At 41.1% G+C, this 18,661-nt stretch overlaps 1 protein-coding gene across 1 annotated transcript in view; it reads left to right on the top strand.

Moving 5' to 3' along the window:
- Window positions 1–18,661, top strand: part of cbl (Cbl proto-oncogene, E3 ubiquitin protein ligase) — a 105,480-nt gene that overhangs the window by 67,762 nt on the left and 19,057 nt on the right. The window contains 5 exon segments of the mRNA XM_034168727.1: window positions 9,835–9,981; window positions 10,198–10,354; window positions 15,498–15,619; window positions 16,945–17,082; window positions 18,560–18,653. Of these exon segments, the coding sequence (XP_034024618.1) occupies window positions 9,835–9,981; window positions 10,198–10,354; window positions 15,498–15,619; window positions 16,945–17,082; window positions 18,560–18,653 (658 nt within the window).

The raw sequence follows: 18,661 nt of genomic DNA, 5'->3' as shown, positions 1-18,661 counted from the left end.
TAGTGAAGGTTACAAATGATCTTCTTATGGCCTCGGACAGTGGACTTATCTCTGTGCTTGTTCTGTTAGACCTCAGTGCTGCTTTTGATACTGTTGACCATAAAATTTTATTACAGAGATTAGAGCATGCCATAGGTATTAAAGGCACCCTCTCTACTTTTAAGATTAGGCTTAAAACTTTCCTTTTTGCTAAAGCTTATAGTTAGGGCTGGATCAGGTGACCCTGAACCATCCCTTAGTTATGCTGCTATAGACGTAGACTGCTGGGGGGTTCCCATGATGCACTGTTTCTTTCTCTTTTTGCTCTGTATGCACCACTCTGCATTTAATCATTAGTGATCGATCTCTGCTCCCCTCCACAGTATGTCTTTTTCCTGGTTCTCTCCCTCAGCCCCAACCAGTCCCAGCAGAAGACTGCCCCTCCCTGAGCCTGGTTCTGCTGGAGGTTTCTTCCTGTTAAAAGGGAGTTTTTCCTTCCCACTGTAGCCAAGTGCGTGCTCACAGGGGGTCGTTTTGACCGTTGGGGTTTTACATAATTATTGTATGGCCTTGCCTTACAATATAAAGCGCCTTGGGGCAACTGTTTGTTGTGATTTGGCGCTATATAAAAAAAATTGATTGATTGATTGATACACACATACATATAGAGAAATAAACATCATGATTATTTATGTCAGCACTGCAGTATCAGTGAGCAGCCTACTTACCCAAGCCCCAACAATGTGAAGCAGATGGAGAAATGGCAAATCTTGCACATAATTATATATAATTAGAGGTAGAACCCCATTGAGTGACAGGCAGCGTTGGCCGGTGAGCCGTTTCCACAGCCCAGACCGCTGGGAGCTGTTGTGGGCCAACCGATTCTATCTTTTCTTAGCGTTTTATTACAGATATGAGATAATATGATTTGTGTGGTTAATTATCCTAATGGTCCATCTAACTAGTCTGTCCTCCACTATTTCCATCGATTGAAATTTTCATGTAATTTCATTCCTGTGATAGGACTGTTGGCGCTATTAGCATGTATTGGTAGTTTGGTGATGTCAGCTTTACTGCTGTTCCACGGTTAGTGAGGCAATGAGCTAGTCATAATTTTTCATGCCTACACCAGAGGCCACCTGAAACCCACCGCTCAGTTTGCAAAAGTATATGTTACTAAAACAACTAAACCAGGGGTGCCCAACCTTTTTGAACTGAGATCTCCTTTTAAAGTTGACAGTGTATCGAGATCTACCAAGCCATATGGAACGCCACAGTGTAGCCGCAATGTATGTGCATGGTGAAAAAGAATAAGCACAAGTAGGCCTAGGACTGGCCTCAAGTTGGGAAAGTTGTTCCTTACCTTAGTGGGACTTCTGGCCCCAAGAGGAGAAAGTTAGACTCTCTCATAGTCCGGAGTGTAGGAGCTGAGTGCAGCTGTAAGCAGGCACTCATGCACTCTGTCTGCATTGGATTCCAGATTTGGAGTTTCATGTCAGGTGTTGCTCTGGATTTGAGCTCAATGTCATTTTTCAGTGTGAGGATCCAGGTTGAAGAGTGATGCCACTTTGGCCGATATACAGTCCACATCTATATTTTCCCCAAATGGAAAACAGGAAACTGACAACAGACTCTTTGGATGCAAAGTCAGTAAAGCGCCTGTCAAATTCTGACAAGATGCTCTACACGTGATCATCATAACGTGCACTCTCAGGCTCCACGTTCACTGTCCTGGTGCTTAAGTTCTGTGTCCATGTGTGGAAAGTTGTGCAGGTCACACTGTTGCAATCTGCTTGATAGCACATGTAATATGCTTTTAAACTTGCTTTCAAATCCAAAGGCTGTGCACATTCAGCATGGTTTGAACGTTTCAGAAATTCCTTAATATCAGACAGAAGATCGTTCCATTACCTCTGCTGAGCCACCTAACGTCTGTGTGCAGCAGATGTGTGTCTCCTCCAGCTGTGAACAGAATAAATGCATCCTCAGACTCCTGGCCCGAACAGAACACTGCAATCTTGTTTGCCACATTTATCACTCTTCACATTTATGGACCATGAATCATTGTGCTGCTTGCTGATTTTTCAATTCCTGGACTTTTCAAGCGAGCAGAGGGGATTTAGTCGGGTTAGCATTAGAAGTTAGCATCTTATTTCTTGTGAATCATCTGAAATGCCGCTCCAAATTCTCTTTCTTCAGTAAAGCCACATTTACTTTGCAGATAAGACAGATGGATTTTCCATTTGAATAATACAAAATAATACATCCACCATAGAAGAAGAGCTCTTTTACTACTCTGTCTGTGGCTGGAACGTTCCAGCCACAGACAGCATGCGAACGTTCGTGTGTGCACACATTGTTTTTGTGAAGACAGACCTGCTGTCAAGACAACTCTCACACCTGCAGGTGCTGTGGAGAGTGCACGTTGGCTGTAGAAATGAGCACAGGCTGATACCCGCTGTCAAGTCACGTCATCGTGAATGTTTTGTTTTGATTTTGTTTAAAACTTCAAGGTCGCCGTTCGCTCGTTTTTCTTTTGTTAGTTTCGGTTTTGTTGAATTTTTTCAATGTGCTCTGGACTCGCAGGTTTTTCCGTGATGGGAGAAGTGGCGGCTTATTTGTCCACTTTTTCTCGACGATTTGTTACTTTGGGACTTTTTCCTTTGTTCAGCGATTGCCGTGTGACCCTGCCTCACGTAAGGGCTTTGGAGCAGTGAACATAAGTGGTAGTCTAGGCATGCATGAGATATAGTATTTGCTTTGCTTGTGTCATCAACTGATGTGACTGCTCCATAGCAAATAGTCTTTCTGCAAATCAAACTACAGTCACTTTAATGACTCCTCACATGATGAATTATATAACAGAACACACGATGAACTATATAACAGAACAGGAAGTTAAAACTGGAACTGAAGAGTGGCAAGAACATAACAGTAAGGAAAAACATTGATACGATATCTCTATTTAAATTTACAATGAAAATCTTTTGGTCCCCCCCCCCAAGTCCAGAATTGATATACTGTAACTCAAATTCAATTGCTGGTGGAAAGGAGGTGGAAATGTAATACGGCTTTCATTAAGCAGAAGGCGCAGTGTATTGTCAATTTCAATTTAATTCAATTTAATCAGATTATTAAACTGCCAGATCACAACAAAAGTCGCCTCAAGGCACCGTACATGGAATAATTCAAAATAAAATTTAAACTTTAAAATAAATGAATAAAAACAGAAAAGAGAAAAAAAAAATCACATACATACATACATACATACATACATTAAAAACACAAGTAAGAGAATAAAACAGATAAGAAAATTAAACACTATTCATAAGAGAAAGAATAAAACATCATTTAGATCATTTGACTATTACGCGATGTTACCATCGTTTCAAGCAGACACCAGGGGAGAAAAAAGATTGTGCACGGATGATTATTTACTTCAAGCAGAGGCACACAGAGACTGAAAAAAATTAAGAATGGGAACAAGTCTTTAGCTGTATGTTAAAGGTTGAGATGTGTCGACCATTTGTGATCCAAACTTGTGGTGAGCTGATGCGGGGAGTCTGAGTGCCATACCGATGACTCTCACAGCTGGCGGTTCGGCTCAGAGTGGTCCGCTGCAGTGACTGAGGTGCAACATGGCATCTAGTTATTACTTCAAACATGGAAACAATTCATCTAGGCTTACCAAAAGAGTTTTCTGCACAATGCACTGCGGCAGACATGGTGATATACCAGTTAAATAGACATTTCCCAACCCTGAAAACTATTTTTCCTACTTCTCATGCAGCAAAGTCTGGGGTTGAAGATACCTTGGAAAGCAAGAAGTTCACCTCAAAAAGTGTTTTATCTATTTAATTACCACATATGCATTATGGTTCTCCTTGGGGGGGGTGGGGGGGTGGGGTGGAATAAACCCTAAAAATGTGATGCCATTTTTTCCCACCATGGTCTACTGTTACAAAAAGCAAATAAAATCACAATATATTGTTACATCAAATTGCAACCCTTGTGAAATCACATTACTTAAATATTGTGATATGTATTGAATGGCCTCACAGGTATTGTGATACACTTTATCTCCTCGTACCATACGTATCATCCCGGCCCTAATAGAACGCATGGATGGGAATGATACCAAAGCCTTTTGACAATACTACAAAATACTTATGGCTAACTCAAAATATTGTTCTGGAGATGGCATAGAAAGGAAGATGTCGTGTGCAGTGCTGCCAGTGCTGCTATCACCACCTGTTGGATGGTTCAGTTCAGGAAGGTACTATCCAATTTGTATTTAATTTTTAAAGGCCATAGTTAGCATAGTGTTTGTAATTGCACTTGCACATACATTGTATGTGTTTATTTCTTTCAGCTTTCATTTTTGATATCCAGCAAGTGTAGATTTAAATCAAACCTGATTTAATTAATCATGTTCTTAAAAAAGTTCATCACATTTAATACCTTAGTTTCAAGGCTTAGCCCTGCTTAATCTACATTTATTCTGTATGTTTTAACAAGGACGCTAACAAGAGCTGCATTGTGGTATCACACCTTCTTCTGAATTGTTATGGTTGACCTTCTGTGGATGTGGTGCAGCATGTTGGCGCCGTGCAGAGCCGAAAGGCTAGCTGTGGTGCTTTTTCACAGCAAGCAGGAAACAGGAAGGGAGCAGCCAGCTGCGAGGCCAAAGGTCAATCTATACCATGAGGGAAGTGGACAAAAAGCTTGTGTTCAGCAAAAGGTTTGGCTAGGTGCCTCGCCAGTAGTTAACGATGACCACAAAAGTTTGAAACGGGAAAATAATGTATGATAATCTGGTAAAAGCTGTTACTGTTCTAAGGTGCAGCTGCAGTTCTGCAAGTGTGGCACAGCAGCCAAGATAACGGCAACAGTTGTAGAGGCCTTGTAGAACACTGTCTGCTGCCTGCACACATCATCTGCAGAGCACGCTGGCAGTAGAAAGAACGGGATGGAGGCAGAACCTGAATCAGAAACAGATATTGTTTTGTTTGGCTCAGTGTGCGATCTCACTGTGAATTTCAAAATGTTTTCTAATGTCATACAGACAAAGGAGCACCATGCACTCACGGAAGTTATCACTTTCCTAAATAAGTGTGTGTGTGTGTGTGTGTGTGTGTGTGTGTGTGTGTGTGTGTGTGTGTGTGTGTGTGTGTGTGTGTGTGTGTGTGTGTGAGAGAGCTCCAACAACACACCATTATAACATGGGATTTTACTTAAAAAAAAAAAACAACAAACAAAAAAAAACTAATTAATTTGGTTTCCTTTTTTTTTTTTTTTTTTTTTGTGTTAAATGGGAAGTTACAATTTTTCAACCCATTCTCCATTTGTAGATGTTTTTGGGTTCATCTTTTTATTTTAGGCAAAAATTATTTTAATCAGTCCAGTGGTGACTTGGAACACAAATGTCATCACAGAATAAATAGCTACATAATTTAGTTGTACAGGGTGATCTTAAAGCACTCACAGTTTAGGTGTGACACGCACACACACACACACACACACACACACACACACACACACACACACACACACACACACACACACACACACACACACACACACACACACACACACACACACACACAAATTTCACTATGCCTGCTGCATAAATGTTTATTTGTGGCACCTGAGATTTCCACAGGAATCATGTTCAGCACTGATGAAGATGTACTTTAACCTTTACTCTTGTTTGGGTCAAATTTGACCTGTTTTGACAGTAAACAAGCAAACAAAAACAAACAAAAAAAAACCCAATACCTTAAATGTCACTCCTACAGTCTGAAACTTGACTTCTCCTAATGTGATCCAAAATACACACAAATCAAAATATATTTATGATTTTCTACAGGTGCTGGAAATGTTTTGTACAATGCAGTTGTTATGGATCAAATTTGACCGGTATCGATTGAGATGAACTTTTTAATCCACCCATGTAGTTCAAATCAAGGAAATGTTGTTTTTTGGGAATCTTGAAGTTGTCACCATTGTCCCATTAAAATAAATACAGACATGGCATGCACAGAGTTGAAGGGGGACCTTGACACTGTCATGAGACCTGTTTTTGTTATGTTACCATCACATTTGCCCAGGTTCCTGCAGAGACCGGCACCTCGAAGGGTTACAGTGGAAGCTTGAAATGGTAAAACAACATTGTAGTGATCATAGATGGTGCACATAAGGAACAGGGGTCAGAGGATGCCTTGACACACACGAGATCTGCAGCAAAATGGATAAAAAAAACCTGGGTTTGGGGGCTCAACAATTTCATTGATACTTCCAATTGTGGTAGCCCAAGCAGAAGGTCACCCCTTTGAGTCTGGTCTACTTGAGGTTTCTTCCTCAAATCATCAGACGGAGTTTATCCTTACCACCGTCGCCTGTGTGTTTGCTCTAGGGCAGGGCTATTCAGCTGTATTTTTCCGGGGACCAAATTTATCAGAATACTATGATCTGTGGGCCGGACATTCTCGTGACCTGTACTATTACTCTCGGATGTACAATTGAGAAAATGCTACTGCATTTCTTTTTCTCTTTTTATTTAACAGAACATCAAAGGTATATACTAATGAAGTCAATGAGTGTGGGAAAGTGCAGCAGGCTGTCATTAAGATCACATGTGAAAATGTCTAGGTTTTTTTTTTTTTATAAAAGCAGTCAGCTTTTCAACCAGACTCAGATTAAGACCATTCAAATGATGCATGATATCACTTAAAAAGCACATTTCTGAGACAAATTTCTCATCCAGCATTTTTGTCAGAAATGTCTCAGCCTTCTTGTGCTTGCATTCACATAGAAAGGTGATAATTACCTCCGTCAGTTCACAGACCACCTGACGTGTAAAAGTAGGTCAGAGTGCTCAGCTGACATATCAGCAAGTAGTCTGTGAAATAACCTGTGCTGAAGACTGAATGTTGCTCTGATAAAGTTCACTGCAGCAATCACAGAGTCCATGGTACTTTTCAACTCACCACTAAGCTGAGAGCAGAGGACACTCTGGTGAACAAGACAGTGGACAGACTGTAGTTTTGGTGCAACAGCAGACAGTCGTGCAGACAGTCCTTTGACCCTTCCTGCCATTGAGGGAGCTCCATCTGTAACCAGCAGGTGGACAGCCAGGTCCAGTCCATTGTCTTTTAAAAAAAAAAAAAAGCGATCTTGTGGAAAATTATTTCCCCTGTTGTTTGTCCTTCCAGTGGAATTAGGTCCAACAGATCCTCCTTGAAACAGTCACCGTTGAAAAACTGCACATACAAGCAAAGTTGTGCTGTATCAGAGCTGTCAGTTGACTCATCCACAGCCAGCGACATGAATTCAGCTTTCTTCAACTGATTTAGAAGAGTCTCAAACGTCTGCGACTAAAATATCCAGTCGTCTTGCCGCTGTTGTACCTGACAGAGGGATTGACTTGATTGAAGACATTATCTGCTGTTTCAGCTTGTCATCCGCTACCAGCTCGTCAACGGCAGCTAATATGCATTCTTTCACTGTTTCGGAGTCAGTGAACGGCATTTTCTTTTTAGCAAGATCCCACGCAACATGCAGGGATGCTGCTGTTTTCTTCTGTTGCACAGTGCAGCTACGGGAGAAGATTGCAGTGCTTTGCTTGTAGTTCATATTAAGTCCTTTTATTTTTATTTAATGAGTATCAGAACCCATTGGATATTCATTGTCAAAACAGGAGTGAGTCATAATGAAGTGCCTCCGCACGTTATATTCCTTATTCATCAAGCAACAGTCAGAACACAGCAGGCACATAGGATTGCCTTTGGCATTTTCTACGTGCACATATTTACCAGGCCAGTCATTATTAAATCTTCTATTTTCATTGTCAACTTTATGTCTGTTCTCCTTTGAATATGCCCCTGTTGTCGTCTTTGTTAGAGTTTACTGGCGGTTTGTAAACCAATACCGCCACCAACTGTTCAAGTGCCCGCAGTGCCTTCACATGAGGTGGGGCTGTTTGTAAACAGTGCTGACATGCCGTAAAGGATTCAAAGTGCCACAAAGTGTCGTAAAATGCCGAAAATTGGCAAATGCGCTTTGTAGCGGCTTTTGATCGTGTATTTATTAATATTTATGGGTAAATGGGCCGCGGGCCGCCAGTTGAATAGCCCTGCTCTAGGGGTTGGTAAGGTTAGACCTTACTTGTGTGAAGCGCCTTGAGGCAACTTTGTTGCGATTTGGTGCTATATAAATGAAAATAAATTGAATTGATAGTACATGATGTGATGACGAAGGAATATAATTCCGGTCTAACGTCTTCAAGAGGAGATAATTATACGACAGTAAATGTCTAATTATTAACTATTTTCTCTGCAGCTCAATAATACAACCAGGATAGGTTTTTGTGATCTGATTTTAAGGTGCTGTTGGTAAATGCTGAGCACCAGCCGCTAAAGGCCATGTGTAGGGTGAGGATGAGACTGCAGTGGGCGACTCCGCCAGGAGACAGAAGGGAGTGCCCCCCACCCCCACACTGAGACTCTTGCAGAAAGCACCCAGAAAGGCAGTGGTATGAGTGGCTGTGACACTGGAGAAGATGTTCATCTGTGGCTGCATGAGGTTTTCGGGGAAGTGCCTGGAGTTGTAGAAGGTGTCATTTTCCACGATGCATCGCTGATGAGAACAGTTCTGACTTCAAAGCCGTGCTGTGTCTGGCTGTGCTGTAGAATCTAAGTGGGCAGAGCAGGCTCAAAGATTAGCCAATCAGTCAGATACAAGACAGTTCACTGTTTGGGGATCAGTTACTGCTGAGAGGGTGCAAATATAACACTTCATTCCATTTCTGAGTGCTGTGTTTCTCTTTCAAAGTTTTCTCTGCTGAGGTCCTGATGTAACCGTTAACGCCAACAAGCACGGGTCTATTTTGGTTGGGTCTCAGCATACACTAATCTTATTCATTCATGCAACTCCTTGGTCCTTATTCATTCCCGACCCCCCCCCCCACACTCTGCCCACTCATAGGGTATGTAGTGTCGCATGCAGCTGCAGTGATCCACACTATTTATTTATTTCTGTCTCATGCATGTCAATTCACTCTCTCCAACTGCAACCACAGTCTGCCTCTGTGCTTCAGCCGTGAATCACTGATGCTGTGATCAGGTGCAGGGACGTACTGAGTGACGTATGCATCTTCCTCTCTGTGTCTGTTAATCCCCTTTCAGATATATAGCTTACTGTCATTTGTTTGCATACAATTTGTTTTCTTGGTGTCATATTTGACAAATAATGTTCCCATCATGTTCTGCTGGCAGATTTACTCTGCCCTAGCAATAATTCAAACTGAGTGATTCATGGTATTTATATACTGCATAAATAGAGTTATGTCTTGAGATACTCTTTTCCCCCTCCCTTTTACTTTTTTTTGCGCTATAGGCCACAATTACCAAAAATAAAATAATAAAAAAATCCTTAAAACCGGTTCTATGTCATAAGTCTAGATTAGAATATATAACATGTTCACTTTCTGAAATAACTGACAAGTATTCTAATGATTTTATAATTGGTTTTATAATAATTACTGATGTCCAAATTAGTGGATATTACAGTATTAAGCACGAGGTCTGTACAGGGAAGTAACAGACCGAGGTGTTGAATACAGAAAGAGCATCTGCTACAGATGCTCTTTTCCTCCTGTTACAGGAGGAAAAGTGTATTGCACAATCTATATCGTGGCACACTGTCAGACTGTCACCACTGTGCGAACCACCCCGACTATCGGAGTACATCTTTTGCTGAAGTTGTTTGTGGCTCTGAGTTGAGCAACACTTGTATCTACAGTGCAATAATAAAGACACCAACGCTCAGTCACTCCTCTGCTCTTCCCTTCTGCAGGCGGAACCTGACCAAGTTGTCGCTGATCTTCAGCCACATGCTGGCTGAGCTAAAGGCCATCTTCCCCAATGGTTTGTTTCAGGGTGACAATTTCCGAATCACTAAGGCAGATGCTGCAGAGTTCTGGAGGCGTGCTTTTGGAGACAAGTAAGTCCAGTGCTAGTACTGCTGTACCAAAAGTTACAACTTCGCAACCTGGACGTGTTCAGTAAGTTTATTTTATGATCAGTGCTGTAATTGCAATCCTGCTGTGCCGTGAAGCAAATGCAGTTTATGGATATTTTGTAATGTAACACATTCTTTATGTTTTTTGGGTTTTTTTTGGTGAGGATGTGATTGTGAGTTTTACATTGTGTGTCACAGGACCATCGTACCTTGGAAGGTGTTTCGTCAATCTCTCCATGAGTTTCATCCCATCAGCTCCGGACTAGAGGCCATGGCTTTAAAATCCACTATAGACCTCACCTGCAATGACTACATCTCCGTGTTTGAATTTGATATTTTCACCAGACTGTTCCAGGTAGTGAACATCCTCATGTGCATGCTCGATTCAGCAAACTTCCCCTTTTGTTAACAATGCCTTAACAGTTAAGGGGGAACAGTTCATAGCAATACGCAAAACTCAGCGTGGGAAACAAATTTAATTCTAAACATCCTGTTAGCCTGCTTACTCATTCACCGTTTGTCACGAGACTGATGTCACGAGACTGATCTGCTCACCCTCCCTTAGCAGATTTACAGTACTTTCACGCATTATTTAATTGTGTAATTGTTTGATGCTTTGTTGGGTCCATATCCAAAGCCTCAGCTTGTACCCTGTATCATATTGGGAATGAAAAGAGAGAGATGGATAGATGAGTCCATCCCCTCTAGTTTAGCATGATGAATGAAAAAAACACACACAAAAAAAGCTATTATCTTGTAACTCACCAAATTAAAAGTGAATATAATCAGAACAAATGAAAAAAATGACATATTTACAAATACAGATTTATTTGTAAAACCCACCACAAAGAAAGCAATTTGAAAACTGAAAATTCTGTTTAAGTCCTTCATCACTTTTAGCGGTAGATGGAAATGTAGATTCAAATTGCCTTTTTTTTTTTTTTACAAATGAAAAAAATGACATACTTACAAATACAGATTTATTTGTAAACCCCCCACATTTCAGTAACTGTGTTATACCGTCCAGCCAACCACTGATGTCAGGAAACTAATGTACCCATAATGCAATGCAGCATGTGTGTCTAAACGCTAAAACCTTCAACCTTCAATTAGTGCATTACTTTAAAACTAAAACATATACAATATATATTTTTACTTTGTAAAATGACAGATTTGATGTTAATTTTAATAACTTGTCCAAAATGAGTTTGTTTAAAATTATAACCATAAGTCAAGACTGTCTGCCTGTGCAAGACTCCAGTGAAATGACCGGCAAATCATTGTATTCTGTTTTTATTTACATTTCACACAATGTCCCAACTTCATTGGAATTGGGGTTGTACTCAATTATCAAAGTAAGCCATTATTTTCTGATTTGTAACAGTGGATACTTTGTAAACATTAAATAACCCAGTCATACTTCCACACAACCCTGCAGAAAGCATTTTCTATGACCCCCCCAAATGGAATGAGTTATATCATCAAACTTATTCTCTAATTGTTCAACAGTGGGTACACTCTAAAACATAATTAAAATGGCCAGTAAAACATAAACAGGCAGGAAGGACTTTGTATGAAAGTAGCTGAAGCAACTCTTCTTCTGTCTTTGTCTCCATCAACATATGTGTTGTTTTGAAGTTGCATCTCATTTTAACACTGAAGTGACCAAGCTAGTTTAGCGATTATTATGACAGAGTGGGGTCATTCATAACCCCATTCACTTTATATTGGAATTGAATATATAAAGCTGAACATGCGTGCTTGTGTTTGTTCGCTACACACAGCCGCAGGAATTGAGCAATCCACACCAAACTTGCTTTGGTGACTGGGGGCACCAAGGGGGAGGTTACTGGGCCCTTAGGTTGAAAGCGTATGTGCACGAACACACTCATTGGAGTCTTTATTTTTGCAGTTCATGTGGTACTCAGGTCAGGTAGCAAGCATCACACTTTACTGACTACATAGTAGCTGCTGACGAGGGTGCACTTTAATTACAGTCTGAAAGGGCCAGTGTGCACCAGGTAAAGCGTGCAGGTTTTTTTCAATTAAAATGTACCTGCTGTGTATGGCATGCCAGAGCATTGCAATGACATGATGTGCTATCACCTTTTATCACCATTCACTTGAGTCTCATGAATGTCACAAATTACTCTATGAAACTTAATGATGACAACATACACACAATGCAGTGCAACTTACTACACCTTAACTAAAGTGACACGAAATACACAATGACATGGGTAACCTTCTTCTATTTCCCATGCGTAGAACAGGGAACTCAGCTAGTACTTCTATATAAATGATTGTTTGAGTTATTCATGTTTATTTCACTCTCTAATATTTTTGCCTCTCATTTAATGTAATAAGGTATGGAATTTGTTTTTTGTTTTTTTTTCTTTTTACAAAAAAGTAGCCAAAAAACACACACCGATAGGGCAATATTACAATCAGTTCCAATACTTGTACAGATGTAAATCTTGCTATTCTTGGTCTGTTGGCCATGCTTCCTTGCAAAACACTCACTCACTCATCTTCAACGGCTTATCTGGGATCAGGTTGCGGGGGAAACAGCTCCAGCAGGGGACCCCAAGCTTCCCTTTCCCGGGCCACATTGACCGCCGATGTCTGGGGGATACTGAGGTGTTCCCAGGCCAGTGTGGAGATATAATCACATCACTTAGTCCTGGGTCTTCTCAGGGGTTTCCTCCCATATGGACGTGCCTGGAACACCTCCCTTGGGAGGCACCCATGGGGCATCCTTACCAGATGCCTGAACCACGTCAGCTGGCTCCTTTCAATGCAACGGAGCAGCGGCTCTACTCCCAGTTCCCCATAGATGACTGAGCTTCTCACCTAATCTCTAAGGGGACACTAACCACCCTCCTGAGGAAACCCATTTCAGCTGTTTGTACCCACAGTCTAGTTCAAGACCCGTCCCTCATGACCACAGGTGCCAGTAGGAATGAAGATTGACCAGTAGATCGAGAGCTTCACCTTTTGGCTGAGCTCCCTTTTCGTCACAACAGTACGCCAGAGCGAATGCAACACCGTCCCTGCTGTGCTGATTCTCTGGCCAATCTCACGCTCCATTGTCCCCTCACTTGTGAACAAGACCCCTGGGTACTTGAACTCCTTAACTGGGTGGTAGACTGCATTCCCTGCAGAACAGTAAAATACAATGATTGGAGTTGGCAAATTACCATCTGAAGCTATAATGTTGAAAATCTCATAGCTCTACCCACATGTTTGGATTATACTTGCCACATGGATCAGCTGATCCTTGCAAAATTCTATTAACAAATAGATTGACAAATTCATGGTAGGAAATTTTTTCCGATTAAAATTAGAAAAACGGTGCGTAAAAATATATGCACGGGGTCATACATGACCCACTCAGTCACTTGAGGGTTAAATGGGTATACTTGTCAGTTTCTTTCCAAAAAAAATGAATTCTAAAGCATAGGTCTGGTGGCCACCAAGGCCACACCTGCTAGTTATTATAACCATCACCTGCAGCACTGCCAAGTCTATTTTCCTAGACTTGGCAGTGCTGCTGAAGTTAGAACTGATCATGTGCATTCTTCTAATTGTGTTTTACAATAAATGCATTTTAATGTTACACCAGCTGTAGCTGGAGTCAGAAAATAACAGTTTTATTCTGGAAGGGTCAAGCCAGCACTGATGTTAATGCTACAGAAAAGGAATACAGCGTTGATGTCCATCTGCTCATTAGTGTACAAACACACCTGCAACACCAGATCAGTGTGTTTTTATTATCTCAGGTCTATCCTTCCATATCTGCACGGAAGTAGGCCCTCCATACTTCTTGTTCCCATTTTTCTTTTTTCTTTTTTTCTTTTTTTTTTGCTCCCTTACTGGTTACTTGTGTAGGCTAACAGGTTTGAGAACCTTTGATCAAACACATTACTTACCACAACAAAAAGGCAAGGAAGCATGAATCCCTGTTGCCAATGAAGCAATTCCATGAAAAGACACAAAGTCACGACCAGTTACAGCACAATGCAATCTGCAGCCTCACCACTAGATGACACTAAACTGTAAACACTGTTGCTTTAACATTAGCAGGGATAAGCTCACGTTAAAGTTAGCAATAAGAGGTGAAGCATCTTAAGAAGTCAAGAAGTTAACTGGCTTTGAAATAGAGTCCCGAAAAATGTGCATTCAGGATAGAGTTGTAAGTTGTGCAGATATAATGGCCAAAAACAAGGGGGAATGTGAGGGCAGGATGAGTGCAGCGTTTGCGACCAGGCATCATCTGCAGAGGTTATCTGCATGTAAAGCAAACATTTTGCATCAGGAATGTGATAAAACAAATTGCCTAAAGAAAAACAGTGAGGCTTTTATTTAAACTTATGAAGTAGCTCAACATGACAAAGATTCTTCAGAGCTTTAGATGTGCATTTGAAAATGGGACTTGTGTGAAACATGTATGCAGATGTGTGTTCATTATTTCTGGTGACCGTATCTTTGGTTATTTTTGTATATATGCTAGATATGGGCTTAATGAAGCATGTGGTGATTATGAAACTGTAGACATTTCTTCTGACACTCCCACATGCAAGAAAAAAAAACCCTTCCTCTAAATGTCCCCAAAGTCAGAAGAGGAAGTGAGCCTGCAGACATTTGAAGCTCCATTGTTAATAAATGTTAGACAAGTAATGCGGTGTGTTTTAATGACTATTAAAATATCTTGTAAAGCCTTAGTGAGGCCAACACTGAAATAATGCAGGTGAAGATAGTTTGTGGTTTCGTAAAGCGATTCATATTTAGCAGCTGCATGTATCAATAAAAGGCGAGAGGAAAAATAATATTGTAAATGAGACATCAGTCAAACGTGCTCAACTCTATTTTATCCATTTTATTTGCACATGCAGTCTGTGATCATGTTCCTGTAAACCACAGACAACAGGGGGTAAATGTAAAATAGCTGTCAAAATGCAGAGCAGCTGTGCAGAAGAACTGTTTGGGAAGTGCTTTGTGTTAAGGTCAGAACCGGAGAGTACGGTGACGGATCATTTCAGTCAGATTTTAGTAGGGCTGTTTTTGCAGCCGTTGCACTTTTTAAACTTTGTGTTCACACTGCAGACTGGCTAACTGCTGAACCACAGCCGCACTTATCTGCTGCCAGTGTGAGTCTACCTGATGTGGATTTGAAAATAAACATATAAGCAACTTGTGAATTTGAACTAAAATCAGGGGAGAAAAATGAAGCTTCATCTTTATCAGCTTCCTGTTTGAGGCTTTAAATGGTTTAAATGTCATTAAATGGTTTCTGTAGTAAATTTCTAAAGGACCTTTTTAATTAACAGTGTTACTCATAATCATGTTCATTAAACAGTTGTTTATCTTTGTTATTGTTGTTTCTTTACATCACTTGTGATTAATTCTATTTCTGTTATTCTGCTACTCCTCTCTTTCACGTGTGTGTGTGTGTGTGTGTGTGTGTGTGTGTGTGTGTGTGTGTGTGTGTGTGTTAGCCTTGGTCATCCCTCCTGCGGAACTGGAACAGCTTGGCTGTTACTCACCCAGGTTACATGGCCTTCCTCACGTACGATGAGGTCAAAGCACGGTTGCAGAAGTTCATTCACAAGCCCGGCAGGTGAGACGTCGGGGTCACTTCACTTGGGGAGGACCATAAAAGTCAGTCAAAATTAAAGTGGTAGAGCCGCACCACCAAAGTAGCAGGGCCCAGAGGGCGAGCTCCCACTGCAGACAGTTTGAACATGAAGCAAAAGCTGTTATCTGTGTTCAGCTGGCTTATTATTTACAAAATAAAAATTATAATGGGTGAGGAGGGCACGTTGTCATTGGCCTGTATAATTTTTGACCGAATTTTAAGATTTAAACCAGAAATAGAGGATGTGATATGTGTTGATCCTCCCTATTCCTGTTGGGAAAACTTGACACCTTGAATGTGGACATTTAATATTTGTGCACTTTCAGAAAACTGAGCCACTTGTAAAAATCTGTTATAATAATGTCACGGTGGTAAAAATCTTGATCTTTGGTATTGAGATGATGATTACATGATGTTGAGTTTGGAAGCTTGGTGCATTTATTGAAGTAAAAAAAATATTTTTTTAATCATTAGAATCCAAAATCATAATTGAAATAAAGTTAACTTAATTTGCCAAACCCAGTGTCAAACAGTATTATATTCTCAGTGTGTCTTTGGTGCCTCAGCTTAAGTTGTCTTGTGCTCATCCACGTGTGTTGGGAACTGACTGACGGTGAGTCAAAGACACTGTTTGAAATATTTATGTATGTTATGAAAAGTCTAAAACTATTTTCACCTCATTGTGAAACTATGACGGGCCTCTGCAGTCTAGTAGCTAATGAGAAATTCTTTAATTTTCCATCATCATGATGCAGTGACTATTGAAAAACTGAGTCATTTTGTAAAATGCGTATTTTGGCGATGTTGATGGCATTGCCGTGAACTCTGGATGTCGTTCCCACAGTGAGATCTGCCTTGTGAAGATGAGTGTTTAAAGAAGCATCATAGCATTACCTGGACGTAAGTGAGAACTTAAACAATGTCAGGTCAGCTTCAGGAGCACATGCTTTAATCCACTACCTCATGGACATGCTATAGGCCCCAACTGGCACATGGACAGGCCTGTGGTCTGACCTCATTGGCTGAAAGTAACTGTGGTTTGGTGTTAGCTGGGCACAACTTTGACTTGGCCTTTGTTCCTCACCTGCTATTTAAAAACAATGTTTTAATTTTGTTCTGACATTTTATTTTGCTGTTTAACCTGAATATTTTCTGGCTAACATTTGCTGTTCCCACGTTGAACAGTTTAAACCTGAGCCAGTCTTCAGTTTGCAAACAGCCCTGTTCCACGACTTTTTTCCAGTGTAACCCTTTGACATAGAGGTGACTTGATGAGTTTTTTTTTCTCCCTCTGTCTCTCTCTCCAGCTACATCTTTAGACTGAGTTGTACACGTCTAGGCCAGTGGGCCATCGGCTACGTGACAGCCGATGGAAACATACTCCAGACCATTCCGCACAACAAACCTCTGTTCCAGGCCCTCATAGATGGCTTCAGGGAAGGATTGTAAGTTTATTTGTATTTTGTCTGGCATTGTTATATCTCTCATTTTCTTTTTTATGAGTTTTCAATCTAGATCTCAGGCCTGTATTTGATTTTTGCAGCTCTATCTGTGCTGGTTTTATATTTTCATATGAAGCCATTTTACTAGATTGTCAGCAGGTCAGGCTTCCTGACATGTGGTGGGCGTATCTTTTGCTTGTGTACTTATTTACTCTTTCTATCCCTACATTTATCTATTCCTGTTTGTAATAAAAGCTGTGACTTGCCTATCAAGTGTCCATTTGATAGACTATGTTGCCTGCATCGCTGTATAATTTGTAAAATGATTGTAACATTTTTTCAGCAAAATGTAGATGCACTTTTTCTTTATACGACCAAAGTATGAGCTGTGTCTGCATTCTCTGCATCACATCAGACCTGTTCCCGGTGGATATCAAACTCTGCCAGTCCTGTTATTGATGTTCATGGACAGGATGTCCAGGTGCAGGTGGGGACTGGAGGGTGTCCAGCTGAGTAATCTCAGAGTTGCATCTTTGGTTTTTGTGGATGATGTGGTCCTGTTGGCTTCATCAGACAGTGACCTCCAATGAGCCCTTGGCAGGTTTGAGGCAGAGTTTGAAGCAGCTCAGATGAGAATCAGCACCTCCAAATCTGAGACCATGGTTCTCTGTTTAAAAGGTGTGAATTGTCTCCTCTGGGTCACGGGAGAGTTATTTCCCCAAGTGGAAGAGTTTAAGTATCATGGGGTTTTCTTCACAAGTGGGGGTATGTTGGAGCATGAGATCAATAGATGGATTGGCGCTGCATCCGAAGATTTACAGGCGTTCTACTGGAACGTCGTAGATAAGAAAGAGCTGAACCAGAAGGCAAGACTCTATTTACCAGTCAGTTTATGCTCCTGTCCTCACCTGTGACCATAAGCTTTGGGTAATGAACGAAAGAACAAGGTTCCAGATTCAAATAGTGGCAATGCAATTCCTCCATTGAGTATCTGGACTTACAGTCCGGGACAGGATGAGAAGCTCGAATGGCCGCACAGGACTCTGAGTAGAGCTGCTGCTTCTTTGCATTGGAAGGAACCAGCTGAGGTGGTTTGGGCTTCTGGTGAGGATGCCCCTTGGTCATCTCCATGAGGAGGCCTTTCAGGCATGTCCAACTGGGAGGAGACCTTGAGCAAGACCCAGGACACATTGGAAGGATTATATTTCCTAGCTGGCAGGTAGCGTTGAGGACTTAGCCGAAGATAAGGAGGTGTAGGATGAGCTGCTTGGTCTACTGCTACAGTGACCATGATCCAGATAAGCATTTGAAATTGGATAGATGAGTAAAATAGTAAACTCATCAATAAATGGAATGAACCCATGAGCTGCACAGACTGTCATCAATTGATCACTATAATTTCAGAATAAAACAATATGCTCACAAATGATTTAAATGATTTCTCTCTGTTAAAAAATTCTGTCTACACGTGTATCTTCAGCTATTTATTTCCCGATGGCCGGACCCAAAACCCAGACCTGACAGGACTGTGCGAGCCTTCACCTCAAGACCACATTAAAGTCACGCAGGTCAGATCCAGATC

The sequence above is a fragment of the Thalassophryne amazonica genome, chromosome 4 (genome assembly GCF_902500255.1).
Source record: "Thalassophryne amazonica chromosome 4, fThaAma1.1, whole genome shotgun sequence".
Lineage (NCBI taxonomy): Eukaryota > Metazoa > Chordata > Actinopteri > Batrachoidiformes > Batrachoididae > Thalassophryne > Thalassophryne amazonica.
Note: the sequence above shows the minus strand (reverse complement) of the source record. Positions and strands in the feature narration are given on the sequence as shown.